This window comes from Prionailurus bengalensis, chromosome E2, assembly GCF_016509475.1.
Source record: "Prionailurus bengalensis isolate Pbe53 chromosome E2, Fcat_Pben_1.1_paternal_pri, whole genome shotgun sequence".
Classification (NCBI taxonomy): domain Eukaryota; kingdom Metazoa; phylum Chordata; class Mammalia; order Carnivora; family Felidae; genus Prionailurus; species Prionailurus bengalensis.
In genome coordinates, this window is record NC_057352.1 from 9,388,111 (window position 1) to 9,403,397 (window position 15,287).

The 15,287-nt window shown below is 59.1% G+C and overlaps 1 protein-coding gene across 1 annotated transcript; it reads left to right on the plus strand.

Annotated features, from left to right (window-relative positions):
- The first annotated feature begins 744 nt into the window (after positions 1–744).
- NTN5 (netrin 5) lies at positions 745–9,405 on the plus strand. Its single transcript, XM_043600383.1, has 7 exons — positions 745–930; positions 2,977–3,627; positions 6,151–6,339; positions 6,482–6,631; positions 6,970–7,023; positions 7,245–7,325; positions 8,583–9,405. Exons 2-7 carry the CDS (start codon positions 2,997–2,999, stop codon positions 8,945–8,947), a joined length of 1,470 nt encoding a protein of 489 aa, XP_043456318.1. The 5' UTR covers positions 745–930; positions 2,977–2,996; the 3' UTR covers positions 8,948–9,405.
- Positions 9,406–15,287: the final 5,882 nt, after the last annotated feature.

Here is a 15,287-nt window from a genome sequence, read left to right on the forward strand (position 1 = left end):
CCCCCGCCCCAGCTTTTCTCAGCGGGAAGTGAAGGACAGCCTTATTTTTCTAGTCAAAACCATCGGGTTGTCAGTCACATCAGCATGACAATTTCCGTGAGTGAAGTGTTGAGGCCTCGCAGGAAAGGCCTTTCCGCTTTGAGCTGGGGTCCCTGCTTCCTCCCTCCGACGCTAGGTCCTAGGTCGAGGGACTCTTATCCCCTCTCCTCCTTCCCCACCCACCATCTCAGAAAGCGGCCCAATTCTTTGGGTTTCCCGGTGGCTGTCCAGATCCCCCCCAAAGCACCGATTTTTGGGGTTTGAAAATGACTGACCTTCATCCTCAGTTCACCCACAGCTGACAGAAGGTTCCAGAGGGGAGGAGGCTCTGGCTGGGGGATCCCCCTTCAGTGTGGGCCAGGGGCCGCCCTGAAGCCGCCTGGCCGGTCAGCCCCTTCCCTTCCCCATCGATTGCACCACCACGTGGTGGGCTCAGCCCAGCGGACTGCCTGCCCTTGGGAGTCCTGGGGCAGGGGTCTAAGTGTGAGTGCGGTGGGGACCCGAGACCCGGGAAAGCCCACCTGGCCGGCTGTCCCATCCTACCTGCCTTGAGCCTCCTGGGCCAGCCTGCTCGGGGCTATCCCCCTCCGGCGATGTCCTTGGCGCTCCACATAGTCCTGGGTGGCGGGCTGGCTGGGGTCCCTGTGGGGAGAGCGTGGCTGCGGTTGGCGAAGGGGATTGGGGCGGGGGGGGGGGGAGGTTGGGGGGAGCGGTGGTGGTGTTGGATTCTGCGGGCTCTGCTCTGAGCTCCCGCCCAGAACCCCCACTAGCCTGGGGCCTGGCGACAGCCACTCAGCACTCACTCCTGAGAGCCCACGCCGCCGCCGAGCTCCCGCGGGACGGGAGAGCACGGGAGGAACGCACCGCAGAGGACACTCTTCTTGGGTGCAGGTTTGGCCAACATCAGGGGCAAAGGGCAGGGTGTGTGCAAAAAAGCCAGGGAAAAGTAGCCTGGGTTCCAGGCGGACCCCCACACCGCCCAGCCAGGGGGGCCTACTGTGGGTCCGGTGGAACACAGCTAGGCTTTTCTCCTTATGGCGGGGGGGGGGGGGGGGGGGGGGGGGCGCGGGAGGTATGTTCCGGTTCCCAGACGGGTAGGGACAGGAGGCTGGACATCTGGGTTCCCAGATGGCCAGGGGCTGGCTTCTGGACCCCTCAGGAACACCGGGGGACTCACGGCCTGGCCATCCAAGGTGCTAGGGTCCAGAAAGTGGTACCCCATGAACCACCCAGGTCAGAAAGGAGAGGTAGGAGGTGGGGGCCAGGCCCTTAACAAGGCTGGCGGTAACGGACGGACGGGGCAAATGCCGCTGCCGCCAGTGAGCAAAATGGCGCCAGGCCCCTCGGGAGGGGCGGAGGGTGACGCCGGTCATCCGGGGCAGGGGGACGTGGTCTCTGCACATGACAACTGTAGTGGGGACACCCGGGGCTGTGAAAGCAGGCTGGGGGAGGATGGGACCCCACCTGCACCCCCAGACGCCTCACAGACTCCCAGGCTGGGAGCAAGCTAAGGGCGTGGACAGTGGGGCCCAGAAAGGCTCTAAGACCCCCCAAACCTGAGGAAGTTCCTCACTAGGGGCTGCCAGCCCTGGAGCGGGAAACCAGGGGGGCATTTCAGCACCCGAGTCCTTCCCAGCTCTTGCCATCCCAGGGTCTGGACTTCGGGCCCCCTTGGACGCCTGGGAATCTGGCCCTGCCCTGTCCTGCCTCTCTCTCTGCCCGCTTCCTCAGCACCTGCCACCCCCCACATCCGTTCCCCTTTCTAATCTGGGGACCTTAGGGGGGGCGGACAATGTGGGAGCTCTGCTCTCCCGACCCTGAGGCCTAGGATGGCAGGCGGGAGTGGGGAGGGCTGAGATTATAAGAAAGTCCTCAGAAATCCAAGTACAGGGTTCTCCCACCGTGAATTCTAAGGGGGACTCGTGCACCAGCTTTCTTAACCCTGCTTTTCAGCTCCAGAGTGACCTAGGGTTCTAGTCCCCGGGTGTCCCCCCTCCGGTTCCTCAGCATACTTCTCTGGGCTTGGCACCTGGGTGGGAAAGGGTTAAGGCAGGGTGGAGGCTGGGGGTGGGTGGCAGTGGAGGCCGCTGGGTTGTTTGGCGATAATCCCCCTCCGTGCCCTGGGTGTGGAGAACAAGGTTAGGGCCCCACGTGGGAAAGGGCCTCTGCTCTGATCCTCGTGGGCTGGGGGCCTGGCCTCCCGCTTCTGATCCCCTGCCGAGCTCCTCCCCCAGCCCCCTCCCCTCCCCTCTTCTCTCCCCCCCCCCCCCCATGGGCCAGGCAAGCCAGGCTGTCTGCTCTCTGCTCTCCTCCTGCTCCCTGGGTATCTCCGAGCCTCAAGGTCTGCCTGTCTGTCTGACTGTCTGCCTGGGCCCCAGGCTCCCGGGCACTCCATCCCCTCCATTCCCTGTGGATCTGGGTGCCCGGCCGCTCTCCATCTGGGCCTTCTGGCCTCCCCTTGTGTCCAGTCCTCTCTCCTCATGGCTCCTTCTCTGCACCTGGCCCTTCCCTTACACTTGTGTCCCCTCCTGCCTGTCTTCGGCTGTCTGTGCCTCTGTCCCTTTGTCTCTGAGTTTCATCTGTCTCCCAATGCCCCTCCCCCTGGTGCCCTCTCTAGGATTCCCCCTCTGTCCCCACCCCTGCCCTCTCCCCAGGGCCCCCTGCCCCTCGACACTGACGATAGCTCTGGGGTGTTAAGCTACGGATTAGTTCAGGCAAAATTCTCAATTTTGCTTGCGTTCTTTTCCCTTTGGGTTATGTAAACAGTAATTCTCCCCAGATGGAACTATTTTCCTCGCTCAGAAGCAGCCGGGCAGGGGGGCTTGGGCAGGGCCAGGGGTGGAATGCTAGGGATCCTCAGAGAGCCTGCGGGAAGCGGGGGTGGAGGGTGACCGATGACCCTCAGCCTGGTCACTCCTCCCCTCTCCTCCTCTCCAGGTACTTGCTCTGCTAGGACCATGTCCGTGACCTTCGCCCTCTTGCTCCTCCTGAGCCAGGCCACCGCAGACCCGTGTTACCATCCAGGTGGCCGCCCCCGCTTCTGCCTCCCACCGGTGACCCAGCTGGCTGGCCTGGCGGCCTCCTGTCCCCAGGCCTGTGCCCTCTCCCTGGGGGCGGACCTCAGCCCCCGGGCCACCTGCAACGGGAGTCTGACCCTGGCCCTGGGTGGCCCCTTCCTCCTGACGTCCGTCAGCCTACGCTTCTGCACGCCAGGATCCCCAGCCCTGGTCCTGTCTGCTGCCTGGGCCACCGGAGGCCCCTGGAGATCACTGTGGCGCAGACCCGCCTGGCCTGGGGCCTTGGGGGGGCCCGAGAAGGTGACCTTCCGAGCCCCGCCGGGCCCTAAGTCCAGCGTGGTGGTCAGTCACCTCCGCGTGGAGTTCGGGGGCCGGGCGGGGCTGGCGGCAGGTGGCGTTCGAGGCCGCTGCCAGTGCCACGGCCACGCTGCCCGCTGTGCTGCCCGCGCCCGGCCGCCCCGCTGCCGCTGCCGCCACCACACCACCGGCCCAGGCTGCGAGAGCTGCCGCCCGTCCCATCGAGACTGGCCCTGGCGGCCCGCCACGCCCCAGCACCCCCACCCCTGCCTGCGTGAGTCCTGGGCCCCCCTCTTCCTGCCCCCACCCACCACTCGGCCCCCGAGGCTCTGGCAGTAGCAGCCGGTCCCTGGTCCCTGCGGGCAGTGTGCTCGCCCCTTGCGAGCCCGAGCAGGGCTTGCTCCTTGCTTCACCCCTACTGCTCCTGAGCGGATCCCCCGTTCGCCTCCCCCACAGCCTCCCCCCGCCCCCCCCAGGCTCCTCCCCCCCCGCCCCCCCCCCCCCCCGCAGGCTCCACCTGCCTGCCACTCTCTGCTGCCCACTGGGAGCTCCAGTCTCTCCAGCCTCTGCCCCTCACACCATTATGATGCCGCTGCTGCAGGTGCTCCAGTGATATTTACCCAATGGTCGTGGGGAACAGGGCAGCGGGACTTTTCCCGAGTCACCAAACCAACCACATGGGGGAAGTATTTATTCATGAACACATATGTACCCATCGCCTGCTGGGTACCAGGCAGGCTTGTCATCGGGTCCCTTGCACGGATGAGGAGGCTGAGGCTGGAGGGGAAGAAGGCCCCTGCCCAAGCACACACAGCTAGGGAGCGGCAGGGTCAAGAATCTGAGCCCGGGAAGTCCCGCTCTGGGGTCTTGGCTCCTGTCAGGTGCCGTCACACTCGGTGCCCCAGGGTGGCAGATGGGCACTCGGGCTCAGCGGCGGGCCGGCCGGCCTGGGCTCAAATCCCAGCTCCTCTGCTCCATGGCTGTGTGACCACAGGCAAGTGACCTGACCTCTCTGTGCCTCCGGTTCCTCTGCCTGTCAAGCGGGGCTGGTAACAGCACTTCTACAGGCCGTGGTGAAAACCCAATGAGTTGATATGCATAGAGTCCTTACAATAAAGCTTAGCATATGGTACCTGGCGCCAAGGAAGACCTCACTGCGGAATCGCCAATGTTACCACTCCCCGGATGAAGAGGGTGGGGGCCCGAGGGGCCGCCCCACTTGCTTTTAAGTCTCGACGCTAGCAAGCGGCGGTGCCGGGACTGGACTCGGGAAGACAGACCTTCCTAGATAACGGGCGATCCACCGGGCCATCCGGCTAGCCCGGCAAGCTCCAGGCCTGCTCCACACCTTCCCTGCCTCCACCCTCCCTCGGGTTTTTCCAGGCGGGAGATTCCAGGGTCTGGGCCCTGCCCTGCCCATGTGCCAGCTGCCCCTCTTCAGAGACAGCCCCCTCTCTTCTGCCTCCGGCCTCTGCCACCCTGCCTGATGCTGTGCGTTTGTTACCAGGCCCCGCACCAGGCCCCGGGAGGTAGCTCCACTCCGCTCTACCAGCCAGATCTGAGCCCTGAGGGGAGACTCACGTTGTCTGGGGGCGGGCTGGGGGTCGTCCTGGACAGGGCCTGGGAGCGGGGGAGGCCTTCTGTCTGAGGGTCACCATACGGCCCCAGGCCGAGCGTGGCGCCGGCACTCTGAATCTGGGCAAGAAGCCGACGGTGTCATGAGGAAGCAGGGTCTGGGCGCACAGGATGGGACTAAGTCCTGTGGCAGAGCCGCGGGTTTGACCGACGGGGGTGATCTGAACCCCTTCCCGTCACCGGAGTTTTCCGGGCGCAAGTGAGGTGAAGTGATCACCCTCAGGTCAGAAGGAATCCAAAGCCAGATTCTTCCCACTGATAATCTAAAGAGCACCAGCCGCCTCCAGGCTCATGGAAACCCTGGGGGAGAAGGACTGAGGTCCCCAGTGGATGGGAGGAAGCCACGGTTTTGAGAGGGGCCTCATTTTCCCAAGAACGCACCGCTGCCTCAGTTTCCTGACCTTCCTACCGCTTCTCCGCGTTCTCGGGCCTTGCCAGCCCAGGCCCCTCCTTAAATCTCTCCAAAGAACGGCCCGCGAACCCCTGAGTCAGCATCTCGCTCGCCAGAACCACAGATCCCTGGGGGTGCGCCCGAGAAGCTGTTTCCTGGTAACTGTGAGAGGCAGTAAGGTTCGACGCCCACTGCCTCCCTGACCAGAGCCCCCCAGGAAGACACACACCGCACAGAATCCTCGCGCGGGGCCTGCTTGCGCGGTGCACAGACTCGAGCCAGGCCTGGGTGCCGACCCTGCCCCTGCCACCCCCTCAGCTGTATTACTTTGGAAGCCGTGAACCTCACAGAGCCGTTCCAAGAACGAAATGTGCAGCACCGGGCGCGCAGAAACTCCCCACAGGCAAGGGCAGGCTCTGGGTCAGGCCCCGGGTCAAGAACTTCACATCCTTTTGGTTTCCTTTAAGCCTCCGGAAGTAGTAGACATCGGAACTGTCATCTTACGGCAAAGGAGGCTGAGCTGCAGAAAAGTCATTTGCTCGAGGAACACAGTGGGGAGCGGACGTGCGGGGTCTGACTCCACAGCCCGTGCCCGCAGCGCTCCGTGCTGAACCCCAGCGTCTCAGGGACATTCGGGCGGTCCATCGGGCCCCTCGGGGTTACCCACTTCAGTCCAGTGCACCCCAAGATGAGAACGAGGAGGTTCGGGGAGCCCGGGGCCCAGAGCAGCAAGGCCGGGCCTGACGCGCGCCTGCTCCGTCCTCTTTCTAGCCTGTTCCTGCAACCAGCACGCCCGACGCTGCAGGTTCAACTCGGAGCTGTTCAGGCTGTCTGGCGGCCGGAGCGGGGGCGTCTGTGAGCGGTGCCGCCACCACACGGCTGGGCGCCACTGTCACTACTGCCGCCCGGGGTTCTGGAGGGACCCCGGCCAGCCTATCACCAGCCGTAAGGCCTGCAGGGGTGAGTGTAGCCTGGAGCGGGGCCTAGGAAGAGAGGCGGGCGGGACCTGACTCCTGGGTCTGAGGGAGGAGGGGGCTGGGCGATTGGGAAGGAGCACCCGGGGCCCAGACACTCCAGATCCCCGGCCCCTCTCCTCACGCAGCCTGCCAGTGTCACCCTATTGGGGCGACGGGTGGCATCTGCAACCAGACCAGCGGGCAGTGCTCCTGCAAGTTAGGGGTCACCGGCCTGACGTGCAACCGCTGTGGTCCTGGCTACCAGCAGAGCCGCTCTCCCAGGATGCCCTGCCAGCGTGAGTCATGAGGGGCAGGGCCGCCTGTCCTAAGTGGGACGGGAAGGGGACCTCTCACATCTCCAGCGGGGCAACAGACGCTGGGTCCCTGGGGGGAGGTGGGGCCTCAAACTCCAGGCCCCTCAGTCTTGGGAGGGAGGAAGCCCGGAGCCCGGACTCTTGTGTCCCAGGGAGGAGGGGCCTGGGAGTCTAGATTCCCAGATCCAAAGGAGGAAGGGACTAGGGACCAACTCCAGGTCCTGGAGGAGGAGGGCGAAGGGCGCTTAAGGGAATAGACACGGGGGGTCTGGATTCCTGTTGGGGGGGACCCCTAAGGTTAAATTTCTCCTCTCTCACAGGAATTCCAGAGGCGACGACCCCCCTTGCTCCTACCCCTGGCGCTTACAGCTCCGGTAAGGCCCGTGTGGAGAACCCTGGCAGCAAGCGGGATCGGGGATGGGCTGCTTGGGCCCCCAGGTGGGGGATAACAGGGGTGGCCCACAGAGCCCAGTCCCCAGGGTTGGGGCACGCCCCCCCTCCGGTGTCCGTCAAGATGGCACGCGGGGCTGGGCAGGGGGTAGAATGCTGTGGTCCAGGCTTCGGGAGCCCACTGCAGATGGCCTGACCCTCCCAGACCCTCAGTGTCAAAACTACTGCAATGTCTCGGACACCAGGGTATACATGAGCCTTTGGAGGTATTGCCAGCAGGACTACGGTGAGTGCTGGGGAGGAAAAAAAAGGCTGGGGGCTGGCCAGGTGTTCTGATGCCCTCCTCTTTCTCTGGGCTTCCCAGTTCTCATCTAAAGTGGGAAGGGCGGGGGGGCTCTTAAAGGACCCTTCCTGATCTAGGACCTAACGGGACAGAAGATAAATGGGGGGCAGGGGCAGTGGAGTGGGGGGCGTTCCCTATCTTCCTCTGTCTCCTCTTCCCCCACCTTCTCTTGGCCTTCAGACTTTCGCTGTCTCCTTCAGCTGGACATCTTGGAGGGAGACAGCTGGCCTCTTGGGGATGGAAGGAGAAAGGGGAACTGGTTGAATGGATGGTCTTGCCTATCTTCGACGCTTTCCGCCTCCCATCGGGGTCCTAGATTCTGTGCCCTAGCCCCACTCTCGCAGAGACGCACCCCGAAGTGCCATAATCCATCAGTCCACACCAGCCCCGTGACCTCAGAGATCTCTTAGATACTCAGGAGTCCAGCCCAGCCCATGACTTTCCGCGATGGTGTAAGACCCCCCCAGGCCTCTCCTCCCTGAGGATCATCATCCTCTGGTCCTAGCCACTAGTGTCCTAGGACTTGGAAGGTGGAAACTTCTCATCCTGCCTCCCACAGAGATCTTCTGCCCTACAGACTTAGCTTGCCAGCCAGAGTCCTTCCCCTGACATGTCTCGCCTCGGCCCTTCAGCGATTACATGTTTCTGAATCACCACCAGTAGGACCTCAGGTTCTAGGTTATGACCTCCTTCTGGCCCCCAGATTCGTCCCAGAGCGCCCCCCCCCCCCCCCCAGCAATACCCTTTCCCAAGGGCTCTGCTTCTGACATCTTTCACGCTGCCACATTAGAGACCCTGGACCTGCCTCTTCTGCCTTGCTCCCGGCCACACCCACTGTAGGGTCCCCTTAGTCCTCTCCTACGCCCAATTCGGGCATCTGCTACTCCCAGTATGAACCCCAAAGGGCCCCACCTGGCATGTCCCATGCTCCTGGGTTCCTCTCTCAGTCTGGCCTCCATAGTTACAACCCTCGAACCCCACCTGGCACTCCCTAAGCCCCACCGTCGTCTCCCCCACGCCGGGCCAGACCCCCAGACAGCCCACCCTCAAACGTTCAAGGTCTCTCTCCTTCCTAATGGTATCCTGGGAGCCCTCCCGGGGATCCTGCCTCCCCCCCCCCCCCGCACCAACACCGACCCCACGCCACCCCAGGGGCTCCCCCCACACCCTGCCCGGGCCTGACGGCAGCCCTCCCCGCAGTTCTCCGCGCCCAGGTCCTGGCGTCAGAGGCGGCGGGCCCGGCGTGGCAGCGGCTGGCCGTGCGCGTGCTGGCCGTGTACAAGCAGCGGGCGCGGCCCGTGCGTCGCGGTGGCCAGGACGCCTGGGTCCCCCGCGCCGACCTGGCCTGCGGCTGCTTGCGCCTGCGGCCCGACACCGACTACCTGCTGCTGGGCAGCGCGGCCGGCGGCCCCGACCCCGCGCGCCTGGTCCTCGACCGCCACGGCTTCGCGCTGCCCTGGAGGCCACGCTGGGCCCGGCCTCTGCGGCGGCTGCAGCTGCAGGAGCGCGCCGGGGGCTGCCGCGGCCTGCGACCCCCCACCCCGAGCCCGGGGCCCGAGCCCTAGAGCCCCACCTGCTCGGCCTCCGCAGCCGACGACGACGACGACGACGACGACGACGACGACGACGGAACTTGGGAGCGACCGCGAGCTGAACCTTCTACTTCGACGGCGCGTCCCTCAGCGAGCCAATCAGGCGCCGTGGAGCCGCTGACGTCACTGGCACGCGCCAGGCTGGAGGGACCCTTCAGCGCAGGCGGCAGGCCGGGAGCCCGGCTTTTGGCCTCTTGCGAGGACATTTGGCCTGTGATCTGGGCAGCCAGTCCCCTAAATAAAGTCTCAACCCTCGGGGAATTTTGGCCACAGACACCTGATATGTGCTGGGAGGGCCTGGGAGGGGCAAAATGAGGAAAACGTGCGGAGCTGAAGTATGGCAGTGCCCCCTGACAAAATGCCAAACCCAGCGAAAGGGCTGGAAAGACATCACTATGTATGTGCTGGTCAGATTTGTGTTGCCTGACGATTGGCCAGAAGCCAGTGGGAGGGAGGGTGGGTTGAAATGGCGGGAGATGCGCCAGAGGAAAAGGACAGCAGTGCCGGGTTTCCAGAAAGTTCCACCTTTAGGAACATTGTATTCCTGATGGCCCCTAGGATAGTCTCTGAGAAAGGAACAAAGGGACTTGAAGTGAATATCCAAAGAGGGTTCTGACTGAGGTTCATCTGGTCTTGAAGTACAGCCTAAACCCTTTCTGGAGAGAATAGCCAATTGGGAGCCACAGAGTGGTATGGGCATCACTTGGTGCTAAGCAGAATTTTTTCTTAAATTTTTTTTACATTTATTTATTTTTTGAGAGACATAGAATTACAGAGCACAAGTTGGGGAGGGGCAGAGAGAGAAGGAGACACAGAATCCGAAGCAGGTTCCAGGCTCTGAGCTGACAGCATAGAGCCTGACGTGGCGCTCAAACTCATAAACCATGAGATCATGACCTGAGCCGAAGTCAGACGCTTAACCGACTGAGCCACCCAGGCGCCCCGCTGCTAAGCAGAATTCTATTCCCACTCAACAGTTGGGTCCCTACGGGCCACAGGGGTGGAGCTAAAAAAAAAGCAAGAAGCAGTAAGTACCATGGAATGGAAGGTTGTCATAGCCTAGAACTTTCCTCGCCACCTCACCTCTGCCCCCTGCAGCCACAGTCAACAACAATTTCAAATTTGGGTGATCCTTGCAGGAGAGTCACCGAGGGAATGCTCTGAGGGAGTCTCAGAGGAAGGGATGTGACTTACCATCCACTGGGGCCTGGAGAGCAACCCTGTTCCTTCCCTGAGAAGAAAGAAGCCCTCTCAGCCAATGGAGAGTCAGGATGGGCCATGATGTCATTGGGTGCTAGGAAGAGAGGACGGGCCCTCCAGCCAACAAAAAGGAAGGAAATGGCCCACTCCGCCCGCATGTCCTGTCCATCTGCAAATCCTGTACCCTCCATCCACTACATATGTTCGTAATTCAGCCATTTTGACCATGTCCACTGCCACCACGTGGTCCAAGCCCCCACCATTGTTCTCCTGGGTTATTACGGTAGTATCCATGCTGGTCTCCCCTCTCCCCCCACTACTTAGAGTTTTCTTCGGACAGAACCAGGATGGTGGCTTTAAAACCCAAGTCAGGGGCACCCCAGTGGCTCAGTCGGTTGAGCGTCCGACTCTTGATCGAGATGGAGCCTCACGTTGGGCTCTGCGTTGACAGCACAGGTCTTGATGTCAGGGTCGTGAGTGCAAGCCCCACAACGGGCTCTACGAGGGGGGTGAAGCCAATTACAAAAAAACAAACAAACAAGAAAAATCTGGATGTAGTCAAGCCACCTGGAACCTCCTGGCTTTCCTCTCCATCATCCATAGAGTGCATCAGGATGGAAGCAGGTAAAGAGAAAAGGCCCAAAGTCCCACACAGCTGACTTATAAGGGTTATTTTCCAAAAACTGCTATACAATCCCTCTGTTCTTATCTCATTGGCCAGAATCTGGTGATATGACGACACCTAGCTGCAAGAGAAGGTGGAAAAACAACTTTTAATGCTGTGCTGTCTTGGAGCCAGCTAAATAGGGTGTTTTACTATCAAAGAAAGAGAAAAAGAAAGAATGTTTCGGACAATCGGCCAACCTGACTTTAGGCCAGACCCTTAGCCAATCAGAACCCAGAACCCAGAGTATGCTATGACATCATGAAGTGCTAGGCAGAACAGCCTTTTTTTTTTTTTTTTTTTTTTTTTTTTTTTTAGGCAGAGCAGCCTTTTGGCAATTCCAGGAAAAGAGAGGCTGAGATTCAAAGGAGTCTGGTCATGGCATTGCATTCCACCTCCTGCCGTCCTGACCTTGGATTTGCATCTGTTTTGTTCCATGTTGTAACCACAGCCCCTAGAACACAATAGGTACTCAAATTATTTGTTGAATACATAGGTTGGTCCTATTATCCCCCTTATACAGATGAAGAAATTGAGGCTCCTGGGGCTGGTGGGGGGCGGACTCCATGTTGAGGTGAGGGCAGAGATTCAAACCCAGGTGTGTTTAGGTTTGGCCAGCATTCCTTTTTTTTTTTTTTTTTTAATTTTTTTTAACGTTTATTTATTTTTGAGACAGAGAGAGACAGAGCATGAACGGGGGAGGGTCAGAGAGAGAGGGAGACACAGAATCTGAAACAGGCTCTGGGCTCTGAGCAGTCAGCACAGAGCCCGACGCGGGGCTCGAACTCACGGACAGTGAGATCGTGACCTGAGCCAAAGTCGGATGCCTAACCAACTGAGCCACCCAGGAGCCCCAAGGTTTGGCCAGCATTCCTAGCCATCTCTTCCAAGAGTCTTAGCAACTGTCACACAACAAGCAGCAGGTCTTCAAACTTCGTTCTTTAGAGCCGAGCTGTGTGATACAGTAACCACTAGCCACATTGGGCTATTTAAGTTTAAGTTGATTAAAATGAAATAAAATTTAACCTTCGGTTCCTCAGTTGCATTACCCACAGCTCAAGTGGCTGATGGCTAGCCTCCTGGAGACAGCAGATCTAGAACATGCACTAACCGCACAGAGCCTGCTTGGGATTCTCTCTCTCTTTCTCTCTCTCTCTCTCTCCCTCTCTCTCTGCCCATCCCATGATCTCTCTCTTTCTCAAAAGAAATAAACTTTAATGTGTGTGCATGCGTGTGTGTATTTAAATGCCCGGTGGCCACAGCTCCCTCAGGAAAGGAGAGCCCAAAAGACAGACAGAACACAGATCTGGAAGAATTTGCTGGGCTCCCCCAAGAGAGCGGAAGCTGCGAACAGCTCTCTCTCCCTGCTCTCAAGGCGAGGAGGTGAAGAGAGGCTGTGGGAACCATCCAGGCCTGGAGAGTCCTGGCCCTGTCGCCTCCCACCCAGGGGTCAGGGAGGCAGGAGATGAAACTGAGGACCGAGGTGAGCTCCATATGTTCCCTATGACCCAAACTTTGTTCCCAGCGACCGAGACAAATAGGCGTGAAATCCACATCTGGGACCCACCTCCGGCCTGGCCATTCCCTCCGCCTCCGGGCAGCGAGCCCAGTCTGTCTGTGTGCTATCGTGGAGGCCACACAGGTGGCTTCCAGAACTCAAAGGAGCCTCCTGCCCACCTCACCATTGCTGATGGCTTCCTAGAAGAGTAGACTCCTGCAGTATCCAAGAGACTGAGTAAGAATTTGCCCAGCAGAGAAGAGAAAAAGAGAACCCCAGTTAGAGGCAACAGTTGGCGCAAAGTTCTTGAAACCAGAGGGCCTTGTGTGGTTAGACCAGAGAAATTAGGCTGGGGATTGGCGGTAGTCGAGGCATATGAGGCCTCTAAGGCCAGGCTGAGGGCCTGTGTGTTTTTTCCGTGGGGCCCTGGGGAGCCCTGGGAGGTCTATGAGCTAAAGAAAGGGGAGAGCCAGTCCCCTAATCACTGAGGTGTTCAGTTCACTGGGAGAGCCCAGAGAGGGCTGTGAACCTAGCCCGGAGATCAGGAAACGTGTCTTAGAGAAAGTGATATTTGAGATAGGCCTTGAAGGACAGATGAAGGATTTGGTCACAACAAGAAAGGCTGAGGGTCGGACACTCTGTCCAGGGGTGCTGGGCATCAGTGGGACCTCTGTGACTAGGGCAGAGGCAGGGTGAGGTCTGGGATCCGTAAAGGGTAGGCCGGAGGCAGAGGGAGAGCCAGGAGGGGGAGGCCAGCAGGGAGAGGGGGAGTTTGGACCTGGGCCTCAATTATGGGGACAGACAAAGGGGAAAATGTCACCTACACCTGGAAGACTTCCTCTCTCTCTCTTTTTTTAAAGTTTATGTATTTATTTTGAAAGAGAGAGAAAGAGAGCAGGAAGGACAGAGAGAGAGAGAGAGAGAGAGAGAATCTCAAGGTGGCTCTGCACTGTCAGCATGGAGCCCGATGTGGGGCTCAAACTCAGGAACCGTGAGACCATGACCTGAGCTGAAATCAAGAAGCCAGGAGGCCCTGTAAGCCTTCCTCTCTCTCTCTCTCTCTTTTTTTAATTTATTTATTTATTTATTTATTTATTTATTTATTTTTTTCAACGTTTATTTATTTTTGGGACAGAGAGAGACAGAGCATGAACGGGGGAGGGGCAGAGAGAGAGGGAGACACAGAATCGGAAACAGGCTCCAGGTTCTGAGCCATCGGCCCAGAGCCCGACGCGGGGCTCGCACTCACGGACCACGAGATCGTGACCTGGCTGAAGTCGGACGCTTAACCGACTGCGCCACCCAGGCGCCCCTTAATTTATTTATTTTTGAGAGACAGAGAGAGATAGAGCTCGAGTGGGGGAGGGACAGAGGGCAAGAGGGAAACACAGAATCCGAAGCAGGCTCCAGGCTCCGAGCGGTCAGCCCAGAGCCCGATGCCGGCCTCGAACCCATGAACCGCGAGATCACGACCTGAGCCGAAGTGGGGTGCTCAATAGACTGAGTCACCCAGGCGCCCACGGAAGCCTTCCTTTTAGTCCCCCCTCCCCTACACAAAAATGTTTTCTCCACCATTTCTCTCATTTCTCTGCCACTGTCTCTATTTTGACTCCATTCCTTCATTTATTCCTTCATTCAACATACTCTCCTGAGGTCTCCCTGGGAAATACTGGGATGGAGACCTGAGTCAGGCCCAGGACTTGCCCTGCAGGGGGAGGGTGTTGTAGGGGAGAGACCTACATACAGTCACATCGGTGTGATGTGTGATAATGGAGACAGCTTGGGGCTTCCCCTGTTAGATCAGAGAAGGCTTCCTGGAGGAGGTGAGGCCCTTGCTGGACCTTGCAGGAAACCCAAGTGTCTCCCAAGCAGATAGGAGGGAGCCAGAGTCGCAAGGGGAGAGACATGGGAAGTATGGTCTCATTCAATCATGTTCGATTTCTCTCCCGAGGAACAGCCCCATGTGCCCTGTGTGGGGCGATGCTGGGGACCCAGAGATGGGTCAGGCCTGGGCCCTTGAGAGAGGACACACAGGAGACAGTCCCTCCTCTAATGGGATCTGTGCTCTAACGGAGGAAGCACAGGGCATTAGGGATGTGCTCAGTAGGCACTGACCCAGCCTGGGGCATCAGGGAGGGCTTCCCGGAGGAGGAGAGCCAACTCTTAGGTAGAGCCTACTCTTCCTGACGTGTCAGGAAGTGAAGTGTCTTGTCTGTCTCTCCCTCCATGTATCTCTGGCTCCGTCATTGCCTGTCTCCGAAAAGTTCCAAGACTTTCTCAGTATTTCTCCCCACCCGTGAGGTCGGCTGCCATAACCAATGACCACAAACTGTGTGACTGAAAACAACAGAAATCTATTCTCTCACAGCTCCGGAGGCCCGGAGGCCCAAATCAAGGTGTCGGCAGGGCCATGGTCCCTCTGAAGGCTCCAGGAGAGGATCCTTCCTCGCATCTCCCAGCTTCTGGTGGCTCCTGGCATTTCTTGGCTTGTGGCCACATCACTCCAATCTGTGCCTCTGTCTTCACGTTGTCATCTCGGATCTCCCTCTGCCTTTCTCTCATAAGGACACTTGTCATTGGATTTAGGGTCCAGGCAGATAATGCAGGAGGATCTGATCTCAAGGTCATTAACTTAGTCACAGCTGCAGAAACCTTTTGGCCAAATTAGGTCCCATTCACAGGTTTGAGGCACCTTCCTTTCTTTCTTCCTTCTTTTCTTTCTTTCTTCCTTCTTTTCTTTCTTTCTTTCTTTCTTTCTTTCTTTCTTTCTTTCTTTCTTTCTTTCTTTCTTTCCTGCTTTCTTTCTTTCTTTCTTTCTTTCTTTCTTTCTTTCTTTCTTTCTTTCATGTGTGTGGGGGGGCACCATCCAACCTACTATATCTTGGATGAGTCGCTTCTCTCTCTCACCAGCCTCAGTGTTTCTATCTGAATAATGGGGCTAATTTTTTTTA